This window comes from Cydia splendana, chromosome 24 (assembly GCF_910591565.1).
Source record: "Cydia splendana chromosome 24, ilCydSple1.2, whole genome shotgun sequence".
NCBI lineage: Eukaryota > Metazoa > Arthropoda > Insecta > Lepidoptera > Tortricidae > Cydia > Cydia splendana.
In genome coordinates, this window is record NC_085983.1 from 11,339,107 (window position 1) to 11,366,310 (window position 27,204).

A 27,204-nucleotide genomic window follows, 5' to 3' on the forward strand; every position below is an offset into this window, starting at 1 on the left:
ACTTTAGTTAATTTTATTTTTGTATAATGTGGAATTCATTAATATTCTGAAATGAATTATTTGAATTTGAATTTGAAAATACGATGGAAAACAATTATGCGCTGCGCTACATATTGTACGTCCGTCACACTACGCGTCACGTTCTGAGACAAAATTTGGAGTGATAACTAGTATTATGGGAAAAACTACATTAATGAATTTATCGATATAGGAACTCCCTACCTGTCATTAAATATTGCTATCAACAATGTCTAGAAATAAGCTTTGAGCAGAGGTCTGTGCTTTCTGGAGTATCAGGTAATTCAATCTGGCCCGCCGGATTACCTTTGTGGAAAAATTGTGCCACCTGCGCGTCGCCTGGACTAGGTCTAGGATTTACAGCGAATCTCAGATGGAGATCTTAGGTATTTAGGTGAACTGGTTTATTTGTCTTTTCGTTACATGATTCGCGGGCGTAGGGTTTCTCTTGTTTGTGATGTTCGGAGTTTTTCTACCTAAACGTACCGGACCGCGACTTTGATCCAATCCGAGGCTTGTTTCATGTTCGATCGAGTGGGTACAAATAAGTCCGTTAAGAACGCAGCTATAAGTGAGAGCAAGAAAGAAATATACTAAGCGGATCCCGGTTGCTGTCCGTTACGCCTGTCTGTTACAGCTTTTACTTTGTCCATTAAAAACGTGTCCAGACGACAAAATCAAATTGCCAATATCATCCACACGTAATATACAATTTCATAAGCGCTTATTACATCCTACACGGTCGCCCAGTACTTTTTGTAAGGAAGCCAACTGGCTTTCCTAATACATAATGTTGACATGTTGGATAGTTTGACATGTTGTTTGCTTTTGAACGCTTTGACATTTTTAATTTTTATTTTATGATATTGTAACTCCGGATAAGAAAGACATAAGCTTATGTTGAACAACGAGTGTAACAAAGATGAAATGCGAAAACTAATCTACAAATAACAGGATAATTCGTAAATGATGAAATAAATATACTTTTCACCACACCAGCTCGGAAAGGCTTCCTTTCTACTTCAAAGACTGATAGCAAAGTTGCATTTTATTCACATGTGAGGCAAAGTAATCAAATGCAAATTTTGAGTTGTTTAAGTTGTTAGGTTAGGGTTTTCTTATGTTTGCTAGTAGAATTGACTTTTAAATGATGATTTTTGATGATAAATACTAAATAACATTCATTTGGATTTGATTTGGTTTGATTTTGTTTGATATTTTACATTTTGTGTTTCATTCGGGGGCAAATTTGTTTAACCCTCGTGCTTTGAAACCCTCGCAACGCTCAAGATTCCATTTTTCGAACCACTCGATACGCTCGTGGTTCAATTTTGGAATCGCTTGCTCGGGTATCAATATTAGCACGAGCGGTTAAACAACAACTTTGCCCACTTGTAAAACAAATAACTATAGAAGTATTTTTTGGGGTCCTTTTGTATGAGTAAACCCTATCTTCGGTTGTATAAAATCATTGTTTGTATTTAGATTTTGTAAAACACGTGTAAGTAAGAAAAATATTCCCGTTGGATCCGATACACAACATTTGGGGCAACGTTATTAACACAAGGATATTTTCAGAGTTGTTTATATACAAGCCAAAAACCCACGCGACGGCCATATCTTTCGTTGCCAGTTTCGGATAATATAGTACTAATTTTAGTAACTGAGGATCCAGTGCTTATTATTAGCCATTAGCCTACTTAAAAAAATAACGTTTTTTTTTCGTTGTTACAGAACACTACCACATTTTCGTCGGCGACCTGAGCCCCGAGATCGAAACTCAAAGCCTCCGGGATGCCTTCGCGCCCTTCGGGGAGATATCGTAAGTATACACACCCGCAAAAGTCAATACTCTTTCAAAATATAAATATCATCATCATCATCATATCAGCCTTTTATCGCCCACTGCTCAGCATTGGCCTCTCTTCGAGTACGCCACTTACCCCGGTCCCGAGCCAATCTCATCCAGAAGTGACCCGCAATCTTCCGAATGTCATCCACCCAACGAGCCAACGGACGCCAGGCACTCCTTTCGTCTGTAAGCGGCCACCAATCCGTTAACATCTTGGCCCTCCTGCCATCATTCTGCCCGGCAACATGTCCCGCCCAGCTCCATTTAAATTTGGTAATGACGTATCCGACGTCTTGTACCTTGGTGCGGCGTCGGATCTCGACAAAATAATATATTTGTGTCGATGTGTAAGTTTCCAATTTCGATATATATTCCAATATTCACGATGTGAGAGCACTTGAAAGTGGGTTACTGGTGATTTAAAACATGCCGACGATGTCCACTCGACATATATAAGCAAAACGTTGTATATGGGTAGAAGCCAATACCACCCCACTGTCAGCGGGTTTATAAATTATTAGAAAAAGAACTGTACATACCTTGCAACACATATTAAGTAGGTATGTGGTTTTAGATTGACAAGATAAGATCAATTACATTTATTTGTGACGATTACAAAACATACGATCATGTACAGACAAAAAAGCAAAAAAAACCTATATTAAGGATGACTCACGTTAGACCGGGCCGAGGCCTCCGACATGTCATTTTCTATGACGGCCGATCGGTAATCACGTGGTGGTTTCCATAGAAAACGAAGCGTCGGAAGCTCCGGCCCGGCCCGGTTGTTGTACGTAACTAGTTTTAACTAGGAAAAATGCGTTTTCAATAAAAGCCAGTTTTTCTACATATTTACACTGGTAAACATGTACATTATGCTTAATTAATGTCATTAACGGTTCTAACGCGATTAAAGTTCATTATTTTACCTTTTTCCGATATCTCCATTGACATTTTGCTGGGACGTCAGTCTTCCATGACCACAGCTGGTGCAACCTGGCTGAAACGCCGGGAAAAAGGTAAAATAATGAAATTTAATCACGTTAGTCCCGTTAATGACATTAATTATATGTACAAAACGCGAGAGTTTAAAGTGTCACGACGCTTCTCTGCGTCGCGCAGTGGGATAAGGGCCCCGTCCACTTGGCAATAAAGCAATAAGCAAATCGTCTAGTGGTTGGTCGTATGCCAAGACCTTCCCACTGTCAGTGCGCTTAGTTTTAGATGTTTATTGATAAGGATTTTTAACCTACGATGCAAATAACTGCAGCTTGGCTTAGTAGTGAACGGCGTACAAGTCCTATTCCAAAGAAAAACCGCAAATCGATGTCAAGTTTCTAAGCCATTTGGCACACGCATACTAGGTAGGTATATTGTAAAAAATAGTTTTGACGTCTAGTATGTGTGTGCCAATCGGCGAAATTGTACATCGATTTGCGGTTTTTTTTGGGTACACTTTCCACTATAGTTGGTGCTTCTGTGAAGTTTCTTCCTTAAAGGAAGTTGACAGTCCCATGGCTCTTTTGCTAGGCTTGAAAATCAAAGGCAAATTAGTTCAACTATTACTTATATGGTACTGAATAAATACAAGTTTTCCACTCTCATGTTCTGAAAGTGGGTAGTTGTTGTTCTAAAAAGTGTGTAGAAAATGCTGCTTATTCGAAAAGTATAGAGTGTTTAAAGGATGACTCGCAAGTTAGACCGGGCCCTGTCGCTTACTTTTGTATGACATGACAGGCAATCACGTGATGCTTTCCATAGAAAACGTTGCGCCGTGCGCCGGAAGCTCCAGCCCGGACACGGCCCGGTCTAACGTGAGTCATCCTTAACTCGGGTGAAAGGCACCATTTCAGTCTCGGAACTCTCGGACTATTGGCGCTCGAATGCACTGTGCAGCCTTCGGCAGTCGGGTAAAAAATTAACCGAACTGTTTGTTATCAATATCATCCAATTTTCCGAATCGACTCGGTTTACTCTACATGAAGTATAATGACAAACTGAAAACGCGAAAACTATACGAGAATAGTTTCGAATTATCGTCGCCTTGTAGTTTTGGGTTTACGCCAAAATGTCAGCGGAGTTAGTGTGGCCTAAGTGGCAGCGACAAGCGGGGCGGGCAGCGTAGCGTTGAGCATCCAACAGATTTGTGTACTGAGGCTCACTCACTCATATATTTGCAGTTGTTTAGAGTAGGAACATCTAGGAGAAATGATCTGTCAGTGTCAAAAGTGACGTTTCTTTAACCAAACACGTCATATCCATAACAAATCAAATTCAAAATCTGTTATTACAATCATAATACGCCTCGATGATGTCCAAAACATATCTCGCTTACGTGAAGAAACATAAATATAGTTTATTTATGAATTCATTTGACAATCATAAATAAAACATTCACGGGTCTATTTGTATCGGCGCCAATTCCGTTTTTTGGTCAGCAGAACTTTATTACAGGTCCCATAATTTAGAGAGAGGCGATTGCAGTACCGTTTTTACCATAAGGGCACACGGGGCCCGTGCCCAGGGCCCCCATCCTCAGGGGGCCCCGAAGGACAGACAGTAACAGTATATTTGATTACCCATAATAAATAGAAGATCATACTAGAAAAATGTTAGTTTAATTAGCTTTCTTTACTTTCCAAAAGGGCCCCAAATTCGTATGTGCCCAAGGGCCTCAGCATAGTTTAAGACGGCCCTGGGTGAATGGAATGAATGGGATGACACACACACTCAATAGGTAAGGATCTCAATCTCTAAGAAGAAATATTTATTTGTTTATTTATTTATTTGTTTATTTTATACGTACCAAATAATATTATAACTTGTTTATCACTTTGCTTATATGCACATTGATTTTTACGTTATCTACAAGAATACAGTAGGCAGCAATTTAATAATCAATTTCGACGTTTTAAATGATTCTCTTAACATTATAAAATGTATTAATAATGGTCGTCTTTCTCCGTGTTTCCGCTACAAATGGCGCCACACTCTTCAAGAACTCTTTCTAGAATATTAGTCTGTGACTTGGCAGATGCATCATCGCAGTAAAATACGAGACGATCGAAAGCCGACATCTATTCAGATATAGGGACCGTGCGCATTGGAGGGTCTGCCATCTTGTGGCCTGAATCGGAAACATATGTACACATGTACATTGCCAAAGCAAGTGCTACCATCTACCGTTCTCGTCGGTACATTTTCTTGTGCATAGTAGGTTCTGCCATCTTTTAGGCTACATCGGAAGCATAAACGACACAATTTACGCCTCACGCCAAAAATCTGACGGCTCCTATGCTTGCCCCCTATCGTTCATACACGGGGCATATAGTCATATGGTTTTAAAATGTCGGTATCCACTTGAGAGACTACCTGAAGATGACTGGGCGTTGTTATCTTGTTAAACCAAACCGCTAATTACCTGTGCAAAATGAAATGCAATAATATCAAAAGATTTAGCAGATGACAACTTTACAGCTTTCAAGCTAACCCTATTCTTCAGAATAGGGTTAAATTACATTAGTATATACTCGAGGTAGGCAGGTAATCTGTCAAGTGGATCCCGACATTTTAAAACCATACGACTATACTCGGAGATACGGCCTGATTTGAAATTTACTAGTTCGCCGGACGATATCAGCCTGTCAGTTGTTCGGAGCTGTCAAATTTTGCTTTTAACTGACAGGCCGATATCGTCAGGCGGACTGGTAATCAGTGGGCCCCTTAAGATTCGTCAATATTTGGTAAAGATACGATATGGATCGGATATGTCAGTGTCAAAAGTGACATTTTTGTTTGAAGAAACAAACGCTCAGGATTCCAATTTTGGAATCTTTCGCTTGCTCGGGTATCAATATTAGCACGAGCGGTTAAACAACAACTTTGATCCCTTGTAAAATAAGCCACAAAAGTACCTGCTTTATTTTAATAGCACTAAGGTCTTTTTCCCCAAAACCATAAAATCTGTCATACCTACAGAACCCTAAACCCGACGTGACTACTGAACCAAATGGAATGTCCGACCCTTCTGACCCTCGCATCGTCCTTATCTGACACGTGCTTGTCCAGATCTTGCGTCTCTCTCTGTGACATAAATGTTTAATGTACCTCGTAAAAATGTTTACATCGCCGATAAGAGTTTTGGACGAATTTAAAACCTTGTTTTGTTAAAAAAAGGAGAAATGTGTCTGAAACGTGGAAAAGCATGGTTAATTAAAGCTGGGGAAAATAGTAGATTGTGATACAAGGTAGCAAAATGACATATTTACGGCGCGGGCGTACACTGAATATTGAATGAAGCGATGGATTCTAAAATAATCTTAACTTATTTTTATCACGTGTATAGAAATAATTTTGCTACCATGTGACACATACTTATGGTATACACATGATATGGATTAGATATGTCAAATGTGACGTTTCTTCAAACAAAAACGTCACTTTTGATACTGACACATCTAATCCATCGTTTCTAGATCTATCAATTGACGTATTTTAAAGTTCGAATCGGGCAGCTACTGCTTTTCACATCGCTTATCTATGAAGAAATTATTATTTAAGCTAAAAAAATTGTATGCAAAAAAAAAGTGTCGTAGAACAGAAAAGTGCCACTTTGATACCTCTTTTCTATATATGTAGATTAAAATTTAAAGACATAGTTTTCTATGTTCTCCTTAACTTATGTACTATTTTTTTATTTGCGGGTTCAAGTCCTGCCGGAAGCGTTACTTTTTCATGTTTTCCTTTAACATAAAATTTGGACCATCGCTCGCAGACGTATGTACTTGTTTAAAAATTAGAACTTAGATACTTTGTTTTATTCGATTAACCATATCCATTTGTTCCAGGGACTGTCGAGTGGTACGAGATCCTCAGACCCTCAAATCCAAGGGCTATGGCTTCGTGTCATTCCTTAAAAAATCGGTGAGTGCTCAGAAATTCTCATTATCATGTATCGCCTCACCAAGTGGGCTTAACTAGGGTCATTAACTATGTAGTATTTAACTACAAATCAAATAATACTAGGCTAATTCGCCAGTAACTGGCCACCTGTTAGTAAGTGGCCACCCTAAACTAAAAATGAATGGCTTATTATTAACCGGGCAACTAAAATATTAAACAGGAACTTTCACTGGGCATATAATAATATAATTTGGCTGTGCATTAATATTTTAGCACCAATAAATTTATATTAGCCTCAAATTTAAGCATCATATTATTAAAAAACTGGCAGCAAAATCAAGCCACCAACAATATTTATAGGGAACTTGAATTGATAGGTTGGCGTCTAAAATAATAAGTTAGCAACTAATATTGTAAAGCGATCATAAAATTTGGTTGTTTATATATTTTGTACATAAACAGAATACCTAAGATATCTATATACATATGCTTTAAATACTCCATTTTTAAATAATTAAAATTTAAACATATGCATACCTAGTACTTTAAATTGAGAAATTTCCTAACACAGAAAACACTACAAATTTATTTTCGTATAATACCCTATATACTATACTTACTATACTTATTGTCGAAATTCCTAATCATGAAACACCTAATGGCCATTATACCATTAGGTCTTTAAATTTTTAATTACTAATTTCAATAGTTACCACTGTGCCAGAGTCAAAAGATAGGTGCGACGACGTGCGAAGCGAGGAGGAGCGTGTTAGGTTGACCGTGTAGTGACCAAACAAAATATTTTAAAACAACTTCATTTTTAAATTAATAGATTGCCGTTTTCTATTTAAAATGTGCTTCATAAATAGTCTCCAATATAATAATTCAGTTGCCAAATAAACATTTGGTACCTGCCTAAAAATAAACAAAAGCTAGCTGTAACGGCATTAAAACACAACTCATATTGATATATTTTAAGACTCCGTTTTAGTTGCCAAACTATTAATTTTAGTACCCATTTCTATTATTTTAAACTACCCAAATTCGATTAATTAGTTGACCGGTTAAATACCTGCCAAAATAAATTATATTTACCTATACATAAAACTCATTTTCGTATAAGGTGGCTACCCAACTAGCAAAATAGTCGTATAAGAATTGATTTACTCAGCCTGTAATCGTATAACAGCCGAGTTACGGTTGTTGAAGCACCAATATATCGTATAATAGCGGTTAACTCGACTATTTAGCAATTTTCGCTAATTAGTGCTATAATCATGTCGTATAAACGTTTATAGCACTATCTTTTAGCACTTTTATTCCACCTTTTAATAAATGCTGAGTTAGCGCTACTAAATCACTTTTATTCAGCATAATTGTTCTATTAAAATCATATAACAGCTATAGATTAGCTAATTGTCTGAATAAGGCGCTTTAATACAACTGTTACTCAACTCTCTTCTCTGTTGCTATAAAAGCCTATTAAAAGCAATCAAATAACCATTTGGCAACAATACTGCTGTAACAGCGCGCTTATATCATAATTCGGGTAATGGGGTTCAAACCGCTGTTATAGGAGCTGAAGTGTATTTACAGGTTTTATTCAAAATGTATTCAGCTTAGAGTACTTTTAAAGAGTTTTGACCTACATTAACAGCACAAGTCAGCCATGTTGACGTTTCAATATAGTCCGGTGGCCAACTGCATGAAACCCTACCTGACAAAAAAATAGAATAATCCTACTCTGTAGGGGTAGCTGACTTTTAGTAGCATCAACTGTTCTTGGTCGGCCGCGGCTTAATTTGGAAAATTTTGCGCTAATGCAAAATAGTGGCACAAAAATTCATAAAAAAAAACCCCATCATATAATAGAATGAAACTTGCATGGTAGGATAGCTGCCTTTGAGGACAGCAAAACAAAACTGGTCAGCTACATCCTGTGTTGGCAGGTTCTTGTGTCCGACCGAATTTGTGGTACCACGTGACAGCTACAATTTACCTCATCGAAAAATAGAATCAAAACAACTGATTGTAATACCTACATTAAATTTGTTGACATATGTCTTGGTCGGCCTCACCTTAGCCTGACAGCGTTTTCAGTCCGTCCGCATTAAAAAAAAAACCGGGCAAGTGCGAGTCGGACTCGCGCACGAAGGGTTCCGTACCATAATGCAAAAAAAAAACGAAAAAAAGCAAAAAAAACGGTCACCCATCCAAGTACTGACCACTCCCGACGTTGCTTAACTTTGGTCAAAAATCACGTTTGTTGTATGGGAGCCCCATTTAAATGTTTATTTTATTCTGTTTTTAGTATTTGTTGTTATAGCGGCAACAGAAATACATCATCTGTGAAAATTTCAACTGTCTAGCTATCACGGTTCGTGAGATACAGCCTGGTGACAGACGGACGGACGGACGGACGGACGGACGGACGGACGGACGGACAGCGAAGTCTTAGTAATACCCGTTTTACCCTTTGGGTACGGAACCCTAAAAAGTCAATGGCAGCTATCCTACCATACAAGTGACATTCTATTTTTCGATGAGGTAAATTGTAGCTCACTTGGTACCACAAATTCGGTCGGACACAGGAACCTGCCAACACAGGATGTAGCTGACCACTTTTGTTTTTTTGATGAATATTTGTACCACTTTTTTGCCATTTGCGCAAAATTTGCCAAGTTAAGCCACGGCCGACCAAGAGCAGTTGAAGCTGCTAAAAGTCAGCTACCCCTACAGAGTAGGATTTTTCAATTTTTTTATCAGGTAGGGTTTCATGCAGTCGGCCATCGGACTATAAATCCATAAACATGGCGACATCATGTGCTATAAGTGTAGCAGTAAACGCAGTTACTCGACTTATAGTCGAACTAATGAGATATAACAGAAACTAGATCGTGTAAGCAAATTTTTACTTATTTTTATTAATATTTTTTTATTGAAATTTAAGAAAATAGGCGGCCCATGAATATATATGAACCAGTGCCTTTGGTTTTATCAATAAAGTATTTTTCGCGCTGGGTTTTACTGTATTACGTGTACTTACAGACAGTAAAAACTTATGTACACAATCACGGTAAAAATAAATGTCATGGATGACAGCAGTAAAAAATACTTAAGTACCTTTTTGTGTTATTATACACGTGAAGATGATTAGGCCTCAAACTTAATCAAATAATTGAAATATAATCGCTTACCTGAGATCGTTTTTAGCACTTATTAGTTGAATAAAAGCATTTACTGCACTCTTACACATTTAAAATGCCGAGTAAAAGCAATCCGGCTACCTTTACGAAACATTTATGCTGAGAAAAAGCAGTGCGGCTGCTTTTATAGAACACTTTTACTGAGTAATAGTAAATTGCTAATGTTTATAGAACAAACAGTCGAGTAAAAGCACTATCGTTAGTATCGTTGCTATTAAAACACTAGAAGTGCTTTTATCCACTTTTACTCAACTCTTACAGCATCGATTTGCTTCTTATACAGCGCTTACTCGATTTTTATAACACTTTTAGTCTGTATAAGTGCGCCTTTTCGCGTTGAGTAAACGCTTACAGGACTTCTACTCGACTGTTTTTACACCGTTTATAGCACCAAAAAGCGAAAATAAAAACGTGCTCTCAACTTTTATAGCACATAGATTTGCTAGTTGGGTAGTTATTGAAGGCTGGCCAGTTATTGAAACCTTATACTAAAATGAATTCTGTTTATAGGTGAATAGAATTCATTTTTAGTTTAGGGTGTCCAGTTATTGGCCGGTGGCCAGTTACTGGCGAATTGCCCTACCTAACTTAATTAACCTACCCATTCTGTTGTGCAAATCTGATTTTTTTTAAACATATTTTTTTAGGAACTACTATAAACATATCTTTATTTTGTGATTCTACAGGAGGCAGAATCAGCGATTACGGCCATGAATGGGCAGTGGCTGGGCTCCCGGTCTATCCGAACCAACTGGGCCACACGCAAACCTCCCGCACCTAAGAACGAACGTAAGTACTTATTTATTTAGGAATGAGCTGTGGCGTTGATCCATCATGTACAACATGATCGGGCCCAATGGCTGGGCTCCCGGTCTATCCGAACCAACTGGGCCACACGCAAACCTCCTGCGTCTGAGAACGAACGTAAGTAGTTAGGAATGAGCTGTGGCGTTGATCCATCATGTACAACATGATCGGGCCCAATGGCTGGGCTCCCGGTCTATCCGAACCAACTGGGCCACACGCAAACCTCCTGCGCCGAAAAACGAACGTAAGTATAGTCTCTTATTTCGGGGGCCTAGCCAAGGTGACAATCGTTGATAGAAACCGCACATCTAAACCTAAATAGGTAATGTCTGTACCTATGGCGGTGCGTGTTGTGACTCATCCGTACAGAAATAGAGATCGAGGTGTGCAAGATTTGTCTTTGACGTGTGTCTTTTTCTATGTATTTGTGTCGTCATTACAGATTGGATTTTGTATGTATGTAGTGAGAAGTGTGACTGCACGTTTCTACCCGCAAAAAATAGCAGAATGTTTTGAACGGTGAGATATCGCTTGGGCATGTCGGAGGCCGGTGTTGCTAGAAGCTGTAATGAATGAATGAATGAATGAAAATATTTATTTTCAGGCAACTATTGGCTCATAGATAAATACCTTAAAACTAGCATACATATTATTACAAAATATAATAATATCTTAAAACTAAAAACACTCAATTATGGCTTCGATGCAGTTCGCAACCCCGCAGTGTAATACGTATCAAGTTCAAAACTCTAATCTCAAAGCTCTATAGTAAGTAAGTTAGGTACACTAAAAACCGGCGAAGTGCGAGTCGGACTTGGCCCCGGACCATTACGCAAAAAACGGCAAAAAAATCACGTTTGTTGTTATTCAGTATTTGTTGTTATAGCGGCAACAGAAATACATTCGCTCCTTGAGAAACACAGTGTCATTAAGCGAAAAACGTGTTTTTTGGGTACAGAGCTTTAAAATTTTCGAAATCTTCAAACGTCTAAAACTGCCGTACTAGAGATAAAAGAAAGAGTTTTTTGCTATATTTTGTTAGATTTTAAACTAATCTTGTGAGTCATTTTAGTAAACTGTGTTTTTTTTGTTTAATTTCTAAGATAATTCAATTAAAAGAAAATTGTAATGTCACTATTCCGTTTAGTTTTGCTTAATGTCACATGACGACTTCGCAATATTGATTCAATTTATGGAACAGTGACACTATATCCAGTTATTTGATATAACTTAACGTTTATTTCAAAGAAAAAGCGCAAATAGAATCATTTTACATGGATGTTAATTAATATTTACTAAAGTCAGCGGCTTTCAGTCTTAAAAAATTAGCAAATAAGACTAGTTTTTCTTTAAAACTAGAGTATTCTTAGCTTGTTTTGTTTGGCTATATTTTTACGATCAAAAATTACCAAAGTAAATAAACAAAGGGGAGGATAATAATTGGGGGATGCGATGTAAGGGGCCCGAATGTCATGTAACGGACCCCAGACCAGCCTCTCCTGCACGTGGTCACCCTGTGGAATACCAAACAAGCCTCTGGCGATCCACCAACCCGCACTGAACCAGCATGGTGGGCTTATGGCCCAATCTCTTTTGACATGTACGACTCCTCGTTACGGCGCTAAGTACCCTGTAAAAGTGGTGCTAAGAATCCCCGGGCGGAAGATACCCACGTCATCATCATCCTGCTAGGCCTTGTTCTCATTTACTTGGGGTCGGCCTTCCCTGTTCTTTTCCTCCATTCTGCACGATTGAGTGCAACGTCGGCGTCTATATTGAGGTCTTTCAGGCTTCGCTGAACCATCGTCAGCCAGGTGGCAGGTGGTCTTCGACGTCCTCGCTTCGTCGTTGAAATATCGAGCGCTACCTTAACCATGTAGTCTACAGGTCGCTTCTGTATATGACCGTACCACCTCAGACGTTTTTCCGTTAGCTTTTCTGTTATTGGCGCTACTTTGAAACTACCCGGCGGAAGATACCCACACGATTTGTCGTCAAAAAGAAGTGGCAGGACAACATTGTCGGATTATCAAATTACTCCGACAAGGTGGCTGTGTTGACGTTAAGCATATCCCAAATCCCAAAGCTATATCCTACCTTAACCGCAATCAAAGCCTACGCATCAACATCTACACATTGCGATGATAAGATTGAAGAGTATTACGAGATTATGACCCTCTAAATAAATCTACTGATGAAAAGCAGAAAACATGGACCATTGTCCTTGGTGAAGTCAGATCAAGCACACATACATAGTTGGACCACATATGGCCTTGGCAGCAGAAACGACCGTAGTTCTAGGTCTATTCCATTTGCCTTTGGTCGAAACATGAACGTAGATAAGTAATTCCTTCTTTCTCAAAAAAACTTCTAAGTCGCTGGACCTGGACTTCGCCTGGCGGAATATCACACACGAAATTGACTACTTATATAATAATATTTTCATCTGACAAAAGTTTAATTAGATATTTATTTATGTAGGTATTAGGTACATCAATAGGTTTAAATTTAGTTCCGATCACAGACCCGTGAGAGCAAAAATAAAGTTTAAGACTTAAATCCACCGCAAGCAATTAATTCATAAATAGGCAAAACACCTAAACAGAAACACACTCTTATTTGTAACCACGATCAGTTTAACTTAGAATTACGAAGTAATTTTGACACCTTACAAGAAGAGATACCACAAATACACATTCAGAAGTTCAAATTCAAAATAACAACATTATAAATACTTTAGAAACAGCCAGTAGCAAAATTAAACCAACCCGGAAAAACAACAAAAAACTCACAAGCGACACATTACGTTATTAGAACTAGCTCTTCTGAAGGAGGTACGAATTCTTCATCATCATAAGTATTAACTTTATTAACAGTTTCAACTAAAACAGTAGTATTAACTTTATTAAAATAGCTTTAAACTTTTTTGTCATTCAAGACACATTGAGACATTATCTACTGTAAGAGAACAATAGTTTTATGGGTAATTAATAGGTAAGTACCTACCTAGTGATAATAATAATTAATGTGTGTTTTGTGTCACCTTGTCAGAAATAAAATTGGAACATAACAGACATCACAAAAATAACTTGCTAATTTTGATGAATGAAAAAGTATCACACAACACATAAATAATATTATATTATAATTAATAAATATGGGAATCTTACACATACCAACCTAGTTCCACAGTTAGATCAATAGGGCTCGTAATGTGGCTATATCTATCTAATTATAAATAATCGTCTAGTAGGTACCCATAATACAACTCTATTATGAACCTTATAGAAAAAATACAACACAGTGACATTAAACAACGAGTGACATTCATTAACCACACCGTTATAAGCGTTCTGTACCAGTTGTAGTGGCTTTAAGCTTAAAACGACATTTTTCACTTAAGCATGCCAACTGTCGCTATGGTAAACTAAGCTAGCATATTGACACTACACAGATAATGACGATCGACCTGCTAAAACTTCTGTCAGCTTCTTAAAATCACAATGTCACTTAAAGTAAAAGAACAGTACGTTTTTATTTTTAGTCAGCATTATGGCTTTAAGTTTTAAGGCGCGGTGTGTAGTAAAATGCGCTTTTTTGTCACCATATTTACAGACTTTTACAAGGATTTCATGCATTATTTTCTAGTATGTATAACTTCAGTCCTTGAACTACGTTATTGCTTGTCAGAAACACGACGGCTCATTATTTTCTCGATAGAATCTTAAGTTGAAAACATGCCTAACACTGTCTTTATTTCCTTATGTTAGAAGTACTACGACGAAAATGTATATGAAACTTACTTCAGTCGATAGCTTTTAAGTAAATCTTCATTATTGCTTGTCCTTTTATCGATACGTTAATTTTTTCATTCATCATTTGATGAATTCAACATTTTGCCTACTAAATTACATCCTACGCGGCAATACCTTGCGCCCATTCCTCACGCCAGTACGCCCGTGACCACTGTCAGCGTCGGACCTATGCTAGTTTAGCGGACGTTTCATAAAATGGGTAATCACAGTATAAATATGCAAATATGTTATACACACAATGTTTTTCAACATACTTGCGAAGAAAAGCAAAATAATTCTTAAATACGGTGACATTTCAGACATTCGTCCGTCATATTGTCATTTTATAGCAAGTTGGGCAGCAAAGGCACACACCCATCTAACCAATCCGGAATTCAGTCACGATTGATAAATTGTGTAAACATATTTTAAAAGGCTATAAAATTAATCAACTTGAATAATTTTTAAACATAGATATACAGGATTCAAATATTTTAGACTGGTCATATTTTTCATAAAATCGATTTCAATTGGCAAATCGTATTACTTTTTGGCAACCGGGTTTTTTAACCTAATTAGACCCCGCTGAATCCGAATTTGCTGGTTGCTTGATCGAATTCTTGACCGGAAGTGAGATATTTGATATTAAAGGACCCTTTTTTTAGTTTTTCGTAAATAACTCTTAAACGGTGGCGCATAGCAAAAAATATTCTATTACATAAGTAATCTGCATAAAATTGCCTACAAGAAAGATTTAGTACAATTTTTTGCTAGGATCAATATTCAAAGAGATATTAACGCGGGAAATTCAATTATAATCAATTCTAAGGTCCCCTTTTTTAGATTTTCGTAAATAACTCGTAAACGGTGGCCAATATCAAAAAATGTTATAAAACGTTAATAATCTACACAAAATTTTGTACCAAAAAGATTCAGTACACTTTTCGCAGGGATCAATATTCAAAAAGATAATAAAGAAGGAAAGTTAATTATAATAAATTCTAAGGTTCATTGTTTGTATGTTTTCGTTAATAATTTGAAAAGTATGACTCATTGCATCTTATACATAAATAATAAACATAAAATTTCCTACTAAACATGTAGAACTTTTCGCTGGGATCAATATTAAAAAAGACAAAGCAGCGGGTAAGTTAATTATAATCAACTTTAAAGTCCCTTTTTAGTTTTTTGTAAACAACTCGTAAACGGTGTCCCATAGCAAAATAGGTTTTAATTAATAAATAATTTACATAAAATTTTCTCCAAAAACATCTTGAACTTTTTTTCTCTAAGATCAAATTTAAAACGATATTAAAGGAAGAAAGTTAATTACAATCAGTTCACAGGTCACTTTTTTTTAGTTTTATGTAAATAACTCGTAAACGGTGGCCCGTTGCAAAAAAATATTATACATAAATATTGAACATAAAATTGTCCACAAAAAAGGTTCTTTACACTTTTGCGCTACGATCAATATTTAAAGAGGTATTAAAGGGGGTAAGTTAATTAGAATCAATTTCCAGGTCCCTATTTTTAGGTTTTCGTAAATGATTCGTAAAATAAGGCTCATAGCAAAATAAGTTCTTAATGTTCTTGTAAATAAATAATCGGCATACAATTTTCTACGAAAAACATAACACTTTTCTCTAGGATCAATATTTGAAACGACGAAACGTTTTCTTAAATCAACTTTTTATCTCTTTGTTAACTTTAACAACCCTAAAGTATTGATCGTAACGTAAAAATAAAAATATCCAAATTTGTAGGAAATTTTATGTTAAAACTTTTGTTATTGTTTTGTACCTATGCGATTCGTACAGATATTCGAGATATGAGCAAAAATATGAAAAAGGTACCTTCACCCCCCTCCCCCCTACACCCTCAGCACACCCGCTAAGCTCGAGGACATTAAGTATGGTTATCTGGACACCACAAGGTATAACTGTGCCAATTTTCAAAATTATACGAATTATTTCCGCAGATTTTTTTTATTTTCTTGAGCTATTAACTAACTCGAATGTCGAAGTAGAAGTGTTTTTTGTCATTACAATCTTTAAATGCTTGACTTTTACTCGTCAATTCAAAATTAGAAAAATAGTAAGTAATTACAGTTAGAGTTATAAATTGTTATAATTCTTTTTGTGAAGATAGCTAAATTATCTTAGCTTTGCTAGTATTCTTCCTTATTTTCACTACCTACTTGCCCGAAATTGACTGCTAGAGTTAGACCAAGTCTGCAACGATTTTGATAGCATAGGCAGTGCAAGTGTTATACATAATTTCATACAAGTTTGACGTTTAAAATAACACTTGCACTGCGTGTGCAATCAAAATCGTTGCAGACTTTTCTTGGTCTAGCTCTATTACATTTTTAATGTATATTAGTAAGAACTATTATTTGTCTCATAATAATTTGGTATCATTTGATTAGATTCTCAGTTTGTCGCGTGTATACACTTATATTGTATATATAATTAATAATTATTTACACTCACCGTCTTACCTACCATTTTTAATTTCATTAAGTACTCATCAAAATTCGAATTTGCTAATAAATCTTATTCAATATTAATTGCCGGAAAAAATCCCGGAACTGACAATTCAGAATACCGATGTCGTCAGAATAAGGACGTAGACGTGCTGCGCGGGAATGGTGCGGTGCGCCACGCGGGGCGCCCGCCTGCCCGCTCTACCACGCGTCTGCTTCACCCCCTTGAAAACGTAAAACTCGAGTATAAGAGCGCCTTAAGCAAAACCGTCATTATAGGTATAATGTCACTTTACTTATTTCAAAACGTTATTCTATTCTATTAAATTCAAAAATACAAGTGTCCTTAAAGGGAAAAGTACGATATTGCTTTAAATTGGGTTTTGATTTTGATACCATATTATAAGTTTAAAGTGACATAGTACGTATAGATACACTATTTCTTATGTAAATTGACGTACTTACCATTGTATCTCATAGAAAACCGTCACTAAGCAAAAAAATACAATTTACTTCCCTTTAATGGCATTGTTCCTATGAGACAGGCACCTATTCCCTCTATTCGCCATAACGACATTAGCGCCCTCTGGCGGTTCTAATAGAGCTAGGGCGATACGTGTCTTCGTATTGCGTGCGTTACGATCATACGAGCTAGATGGCGTTATTAACTCAAAAACCCCATTTTTTGGATAATGACGTTATGTTTCTCAAGGAGCGACATCATCTGTGAAAATTTCAACTGCCTAGCTATCATATTTCATGAGATATAGGCTGGTGACAGACAGACGGACGGACGGACAGACGGACAGCGGAGTCTTATAATAGGGTCCCGTTTTTACCTTTTGGATACGGAACCCTAAAAATCGAGTAATAATGGCATATTACCTGTTTATTTCCAAATGTCACTTGCGATGTCGTGGTATGAAACACCCCTCATGGAAATGTGTCAGGGGCATTAAAAAGTCCATTTTAATTCCCGTCGCCACTAAGCCCGTATTGAGGTCGCGTCGTGCATTCATCGGAATCGAACCCGGCACAAAAGGCCGAGTAATGAAGAGTGCTGGCAATCAAGAAAACGCTGCACGAAATGTCAGGAATAGTTTTGATGAAAAAGATATAGGTTACATTTCTTTAGCGACCTCTTATGGCCTATTACGTATATAGTGAGCCTGCCGACCAAAGAATATAATACTCACTAGGAGAAGAACGATAACTCCATACAAAAAAATGTCCCTTTCAAAAGTTCGTTTATACTACTAGCGCTCTGGTAGGATACCATTGTAATTAGAATTGACAACCCGTTTAGCCTAGCGGGTATTGGCAGTAATCCAGTTCAGGAAGCTAATGGTCCTGGGTTCGAATCCCAGAGAGGGAATTTCTTTTTGTATTTTTTTCTTTTTTGTTGGGGTCAGGTTTTTAAGAGCCCATCAACGTGCACACTAGCGCCACATGCACATTAGCATTTCACAAATAAGTAAAAAAATACGTTAAAAGATAATGATTAGGTACTATATTCAGAAATTAGTGAAATATAAAAGGTAACAAAAAGTTACGTATTATTAAGATATAAATATTTTCATAATACATATGAATACATACACTGATATGGCAAATGGTTACAAGTTGTTATTACATCTATCCGGTTATCGGACATTTTCTGCTTCACAGCTCCGCGCAGCGTTCTTGGTCACCGGGAAACTAGTTTGGATATGCGGCAGATACGTGCCCTTCTGAGCTTTTTCCAAGAAATCATATGACGGCCCAGGATTATATTATTATCTCACGCTCAAGCCATCTGCTGATTCACTTTCTAAAACAAAATAGTCAAAAAATTAAACAATATAATCTATCTTCCTAATTACTAACGTCGCTAATTCCTAGGGTTACCAGCTTAAACAATGTGGGGTTTTACATCTATGTTGAATTTTGATTATAATTTCGGACGCGATATAGCGTCCGCGGGACTTACGGGGATAGTAAGATTAAATTATTATATTTGAATTTGGTAATTAGCACGCTCATTTTTATTTAAAGATTAATATATATCTTACCTTGAAATTATCGCTGTTTCTGATTTACTACAACGGTTTCCACACACACATTAGGGCTTTCCATAATCCGGATAAGAATTGTTGATAAAGTCGCCATTGCCGGATACATACAGCAAGGAAGGAAGAGAGACAACGGTTTAAATTTAACTGTCTGTGCGAAGACGCATTTAGATATGTTGCTCGTACATATGAATAGTTTTTATTTTTAAAATTAATAGGTAAATAAATATATTTCAAGTGAATAAATCGTTTTATATGAAAATTGATATTTTTGCATTAAATGACTTAAATGACAGCATTGACATTACAGACTTTTATCTTGTCTATGTTCTTACCGGCCAGACCCAAATCAAGGCCTATCAAAGAGGCCAATTGACAAAGATTTTTTTTTATTTTATCAAGGAGGGTAGAGGCACGTCTACCCTTCGTAGATTTTATGAACATAGACAAAGACAAACTGAAATATAATAGATAATAATATACATATATCAAAAAATAAATAATAATTTACATATGACTACTTCATAAAATACAAATCAAAATAATTTGATTTGTTCCTAGAAATCGTATCTATAGACAAAGCCAGTTCTAGCAATGTTGCTGTAGTAAAATATTTTGATGTTAATTACTGGCAATCTCGTCTGGGAACGGACAACACATGTACAATTTTGAAGGGTCACATCGTTTCAAGGAAGTCAATAGGCCTTGCTGCCGACGAAGCAGAATATTCCGGGTTCGAATCTTGGTATTTGTCTATTTATTTATTAGACATTCATAAGCTTAACAGGTAATGGCATTTATTCGTGTGTTCATCACCACGTTATGGATATTATCTATCTAAGTATTTATTTATTTAGGGTGACTGGTATAGTTATTGGCCACTACATAGTAATTTCAACACACACACATACAAGACTACATAGTAGTCTTTAATCAATGTGTGTTACCAGTGATGACTTATGGCTCCGAAACGTGGTCTTTCACTATCGGCCTCATCTCAAAACTCAAAGTCGCTCAACGAGCTATGGAGAGGGCCTATGCTCGGAGTTTCTCTACGTGATCGAATCAGAAATGAGGAGATCCGTAGACGAACTAAAGTCACCGACATAGCCCACCGGATTAGCAAGCTGAAGTGGCAATGGGCAGGCCACATTGCACGCAGAGAAGATGGCCGATGGGGTCGAAAAGTGCTCGAGTGGAGACCACGGACTAGCAAGCGCAGCGTAGGACGTCCACCCACAAGATGGACAGACGATCTTGTTAAGGTCGCCGGAAGACGCTGAATGCGGGTCGCTTCCAACCGGCACGTATGGAGGTCCAAGGGGGAGGCCTATGTTCAGCAGTGGACGTCTTATGGCTGAGATGATGATGATGATGATGACATAGTAATTGGCCACTCTTAACAGTGTGGCTTCAATTGTTTTTTTCTGATTTGTAAGGAGTGGCCAATTACTATAGTCACCCTATATGTAATGTAATATCGTCGCCTAGTACCCATAGTACAAGAGAAGCTGTGCTTAGTTTGTGGCTAGGTCAATTTGTGTAAGATTGTACGATCGCTTGATTGGTAGTTCGAACCCTCCATATCAGAAATCAGAAATCAGAAATATCTATTGTGTAAACTGTGTAGGTACAAGAACTAGAACTAAGTAAGTACATTTTTTGATCAGTATAACAGTTTTACCCTTTTCGGGCATACAATTTATTTTATCATAAAATATGTTTTTATATTTTATCTTAAACTAAGTTTTGATATTTTATCTTAAACAAAACTTTTGTATACATTTAGGTTAATCGGGTTATAAAATTCTTTTAAGTTATAGAAGACTTTGTCTATTAAAAAGTCAAATACAAATGTTCTAACCACTCCCTCATCATCTTCCTCGCGTTATCCTGGCTTTTGGGAGCCTGGGGTCCACTTGGCAACTAAACCCAAGAATAGGCGTAGGCGTTACTTTTTACAAAAGCGACTGCCATCTGACCTTCCAACCTAGAGAGGAAACTAGTCCTTATTGGGATTAGTCCGGTTTCCTCACGATGTTTTCCTTCACCGAAAAGCGACTGGCAAATATCAAATGGTAAGTATATCGTACATAAGTTCCGAAAAACTCATTGCTACGAGCCGGTTCAAACCCGCGACCTCCGGATTGAAAGTCGCACGCTCTTACCGCTAGGCCATCAGAGCTTCCTCCACCACTCCCTAAATAATAAAACTCAATTTACCTCAACATACAATAAGTAGGTACTTATACATTCTTGTACAGTCGACGTCAAAAATATGCTTACATTTTTCGCCTTATTACAAAGGAATAAGGTACAAAAGTGTAAACATATTTTTGACGTGTCTACCTACTTTAATCTTCCGCCCGCTGCATATCTAAATAAGCTCTTTGTGCGTTTAATTTATAAGAGATCGCTGCTGTTTTAAACTAGAACCAAGTATCGGCTTTTTTCCGTTTTTGTTGGCCGAGCGAACGCGAAGCGCTAGTCGCCAAAGTCTAAGTCAAACTATTCTTTATTCAAGGAGGCCTAGCAATAAGCACTTTTAATAAGTTTTACAAATATCATCTTAATCTAAATATAATTAATTAATATAATTAGCAATATATTATTTTTCTTTATCCGTTTGAGCTCGAGCAAAAAAAAGCTTTCGTATGTCCTTGTCTTATGTAATTTGAGGGTAGATTCGATAATTACCTGGATTTTTTTTGTATGTTGGATTTTTGATTTTTTCCCAAAATGCCTAGCGGCTTTGCGAGTTCTACAGCTAGTCCCTACGATGATCAATACATGTTTGTTTATAATTTTAAAAATTGATTTTATTCTTTCATTTCTGTCTTTACCAGTATCTTTATTGCGGTTACCCAAAAATACATCCTACAGTAAAGTTTATTGAAGATGTAACACACACAAAGAAGAATATTTCCCTAGTAAACTCCTACACGAAATTGTAGAAAATTATTGAGGGCGCCACTTCCTACGTAACTGTCACATTTTTGACTTAAATGCTTAAACATGGCAATAATTTGGTATGGAATCCCTTTAATGGGGTCGGCCGGTCGAAGTATTTAGCAGATTGCGCCATCATAGCTTGTCCTGTTAATCCATAGGATTGTGTCAAATTTTTGTTTTTTTAATGCCTTGGATGCCAGGCTTTTAAGCCAAATCTCATAGAAAAAGGGGCAAGCTATGATGGCGCTATCTATGCAAACCTTTGACAGTTGCCAACCCCATTAATTTCTACTATTTTATATCGTACTGTACCTACTCATAATACTTTTTGAAAGGCATTTGTATGGTTTTAGTTTTGGACAGCCACCTGGACATTCTATTTGACGTCCTTTGAACTGTTTTTGTGTTTTGTATTTATAAATGTTAATGGAATTATCTTTCCAATTACAGTCCCTATAAATTGACAAATTCTTGAATTAAACTGAATTGAATAAAGTCGGCTAAATGCTATAACATTTAGAATAACATTTATCAACAATTTATATACCGTATAGCGGTATAATGTATAGCAAAATTGACGGGCTTAGAAGAAACAAAACAAATCTATCTTTCTAAGAAAATTATTATATTCTTGAGAATATTCAACAAATTTGTCGGTCTCTCGAATTTAAGATCTGTTAGTGTTTTTTTACTATTTTTTGCTTGCTCAATCAATTATTACTAATTGATTAGCAAAAACTAGCAGGTGTAAACCTGAATAACCTAAAATCTAGGTCATACCGTTTGTCTGGAATAATTTATACTATTGCTTTGTTAAACAGACCGGAAGTGACTGCGCGGGAAATAGTTAATGTCGCACCGGAAATTAGGCGGCCGGGGGAAACGTATAGGTTTTTATGAAAATGACATTAATAATGCCCGGCGCCCTCTATCGGCATGGCATGGCAATTGCCATCCTTCGGCATATTGCCGAGGCATCCTCAGGCATGCCCAGGTGTTCAAAAATGCTAAAAACAGCATGGCAGGATGTGAACCCTTTTAATCGCGTTTTTCATCACATTTTCCTTCACTTTTCCTGCGTTATCTCAATGACTGTGTCTCGTATGTTTTGTTTCAATTGCAGAAGGTTCATTGGCCTGTTAGCATAGACAGTAAAAAAAAAATGAAAAAAAAATGAAAAAAAAAAAACAGTATAGACACGTCCCTTTAGATAGCCCCACAGAAAAAAGTCAGGAGCTATTGTTAGCCGCTAAGGTAAGTGATTTCTACCAAAAAAGATCTAAGGAGAGGCAAAGCGCACCAGGCTTACGGCCCCAGGTTTTTAACTCCAACTTGTAATATTTATTTAATTCGAGGTCACCGGGGACCGTAGGGCTGGCTCGTTCCTCGCCCAACGGATTGGCATAGCCATCCAAAGGGGGAACGCAGCCAGCCTTATGGGAACCCTTCCACAGGGTTCGGACCTGGGTGATCTAGCCTAATATATACATATTGGGCTAGGTCACCCACGTTATGTTTTATTTATTTTTTTAGGTATTAGTTTTAGTTTTGTAGGTAGTTTTAATTTTAGGTTACTTTTTATTGTAAGTTTGTTATTAATTATTGTTAATTAGATACCTTTCAAATACACAAATTGCATTTATATTATAACTTAAACGTGAGACAGGCACTATAAACAGATAGTCGAATCGGCCCTCGCTATTGGTTGAATAAATTGAATAATTGACAATTCCAATAACCAGTGTAATTAGTAGATAGTGATAATTCAATAGTTGGAAATCGGCTCTGAATATCAATGAGATCGTGATTGGGCCGCCATTAATAATAATTGAAATTACTCACATCATTGTTAACGGGAACAGTTACAATTCACACGGACCCGCCGCCAAAAAACCGCTCCTATCTTCGAGCAACACCGGCCTCAATATGGCAGAGCCATGGGATTTGCGAGTTCTACAGCTCACAGAGCCAATAATATTTAATGTAATAGAATAAGATACATTTAAAAGTATCCTTTTAATCATCTCATAAACCAGTAAAGGGAGGTTAAATCTATCTCCTTTATACGTCTTTGATTTATTTTCCAATTTCCGAGAGATTCTTCGTTCAAAGGAATATTCTCTGAATGAATGGTTTGTGGTTAGTCTTTTAAAATATATTATCATCCGATTATAGATTTCTATCGAATAGGAAATTAATTAACCTCCTGAGACCCAGAAACAATTGTTTTGTTTTTGAAATTGAAATCCTTAGTTACACAATAAAAGTTCAAAATAGATTTTGGAATATGTGCCTACAAAAAATTCTATACGCAGGGACTTAGGAGTTTAAGAGATAGGGCTTTTTAATAAATACGTGGAAAAATAGGTATCGTCTTGGGTCGTCCCATTTGTTTTTCGTTAAGTTCTTAAATTAGTCCTATTCTGCTTTCGTCACTCATTCTACATTGAAAGCCACCGACGATTGTGACGAATGTAGAATGAGTGACGAAAGCAGAATAGGACTAATTTAAGAACTTGACTAAAAACGAATGGGACGACCCAAGACGATACCGAAAAATATAGGTTGCATAAAATCTACTGACGATTGATTACATAGTATAATCGGCTGACATCGATATTTTTGGTTTTTTTTTATGACAAGTAGAGAGTTCGGCTTCCTGCTGCTGAGGAGGAGGTTCGAGGACTCCAAGGTTCGAATCCTGGTAAGGGCATATATATGTGTGTTTATCACAAATATTCGTTCCCGAAGTATCTAATGATGTTTTCTAAGTATTTATATATGTACATATGTATAACTTCAACCCACAACACGCTTTATTGCCTAGGTCGATTTGTGTAAAATTGTCCTACAATATTTATTTTTATCTGTTCCAGTAAATTCAAAACCTCTGACCTTCGACGAAGTCTACAACCAGAGCTCGCCTACCAACTGCACCGTGTACTGCGGGGGCCTAGCCGCCGGCCTCACCGAGGAGCTGCTCCAGAAGACCTTCCAGCCCTTCGGCTCCATCCAGGAGATCAGGGTGTTCAAGGACAAGGGATATGCCTTCATCAGGTCAGGGGGTTTTCAATTCATTAAAGCTTCATGTAGACCCGGCCTGGAGAAACTGCTCCAGAAGGCCTTCTAGGCCTTCGGCTCTATCCAGGAGATCATCTCTCTCGCTATACAGTAATTCCGCAAGGGATTCGTATTAGGAGGTGCAAGTACGTACTGCTCGCCCTTATAGTTGATCAAACGGCGCCTAGACTTTCAAAGATGCATATATATGTATACTCGAGAATTCGGGCACCGCCGTGGCAGTAGCAAAATTGGAATTGGAAATTGCTCATTGTTTTCTGCTCATAAGGTTAACAAACAGTCACTACAAGAAAGGCTTAAATATAAAGTATTTTTAACACATTATATTTACAGTATGTGTGACCAACACCGTTCACCACTTATTACATTGTTAGACAGTCGAACTATGTGGAATTTTAAAATTCCTCGTCTGAGTGGTCGGATAGTGAGGAATTAAAATTCCTTGCCATCCGACATATCGGACAACACTGTAGGACCAAGCATCCGGAGGTATATATATGTACGGTTACATAATTTTACAGGCAAATTCAATCCCGAAAAGTCAACTCTTTTTAAAACAAAGAAATTGTTTTTAAATCAGTCTAGCCGTGTACGGAAAATCGGAAACAAATTAGAAGATTCTCGAAGCCAAAAACGTGTTGCATCATGATAATCAACATTACTGAAGTTCTTCCCTCGATTTCCAGGTTCTCGACGAAGGAGAGCGCGACGCACGCGATCGTGGCGGTCCACAACACCGACGTGAACGGCCAGCCCGTGAAGTGCTCCTGGGGCAAAGAGTCCGGGGACCCGAACAACGCCCAGACACCAGGACAGGTGAGACCCTTGGTTCCCAGGTCCTCAACACGACGCCGACGTGAACGGGCAGCCTGCGAAGTGCTGGGGAAAGAGTCTGGCGACCCGAACAACGCTCAGACACCAGGACAGGTGAGGACCTTGGTTCCCAGGTCATCAACACGACACCGACGTGAACGGCCAGCCTGTGAAGTATTGGGGAAAGAGTTCGGGGACCCGAACAACGCTCAGACACCAGGACAGATGAGAACCTTGGTTCCCAGGTCATCAACACGACACCGACGTGAACGGGCAGCCTGTGAAGTGTTGGGGAAAGAGTCTGGCGACCCGAACAACGCTCAGACACCAGGACAGGTGAGGACCTTGGTTCCCAGGTCATCAACACGACGCCGACGTGAACGGCCAGCCTTTGAAATGCTCCTGGGGCAAGGAGTCCGGGGACCCGAACAACGCCCAGACACCAGGCCCCTATTTCACCACGGTGACAGGTGCGACAATTGTCGACATCACTGTTACTGCCGTCATAGGCCTCCATAAGCTACGGTATACGGTACGGCGATGTGCTTGTTTGCCACCAACATTTTAATAAAAAAAAACTCCATTATATTGCCAATAAGTAAGTATTTATTTTGCGAAGCTAATGACAATTGTCACAAGAAACACGAGAATTGTCACGAAATTCCGACACAGAACTCATTTCCTGTCAAAAATTACCGAAAGTTCTTTGAAATCTTGTGACAATTGTCACCATCATCATCATAAACTTCGCAAGAGAAATACCTGTTTTTTGCCGATATAATAGTTTTTAAAATAATACAATGATGGTGGCAAACAGGAATACGGCCCGCCCGATGGTAAGCGGTAACCGTAGCCCATGGATGCCTGTGACGTCAGCAACAGAGACATTTGTCGAATTGTCGCACCTGTCACCGTGGTGAAATAGGGGCCAGGACAGGTGAGACTGATTCTTAGTGGAGCTTTCAATTTCATATTCAAATTTGAAGATTCTAATCTTCGAGCTACACCGGCTTCCGACACGTCGGAAGGGAGGAGCCCAAGCGATATCTTACCGTACAAATCGTTCTGCTCTTTTTGCGGGGGAAACGTGCACACAGACGCACTTCTCACTCACTATATACAAAATTCAATTTGTAATGATGACACAAATACATAGAAAATGAAACACGTCAAAGACAAATCTTGCACACCCGATCTCTTTTTGTGTACGGATGAGTCACAACACGCACCGCGCTAGTTG

At 37.8% G+C, this 27,204-nt stretch overlaps 1 protein-coding gene across 1 annotated transcript in view; it reads left to right on the forward strand.

Annotated features, from left to right (window-relative positions):
* LOC134802407 (nucleolysin TIAR) overlaps positions 1-27,204 on the forward strand; it is a 107,377-nt gene that overhangs the window by 70,954 nt on the left and 9,219 nt on the right. Inside the window, exons 2-6 of the mRNA XM_063775063.1 lie at positions 1,753-1,840; positions 6,718-6,793; positions 10,665-10,767; positions 24,947-25,127; positions 25,838-25,967. Coding sequence (XP_063631133.1) covers positions 1,753-1,840; positions 6,718-6,793; positions 10,665-10,767; positions 24,947-25,127; positions 25,838-25,967 — 578 coding nt within the window. The remainder of the gene's footprint in view (positions 1-1,752; positions 1,841-6,717; positions 6,794-10,664; positions 10,768-24,946; positions 25,128-25,837; positions 25,968-27,204) is intronic.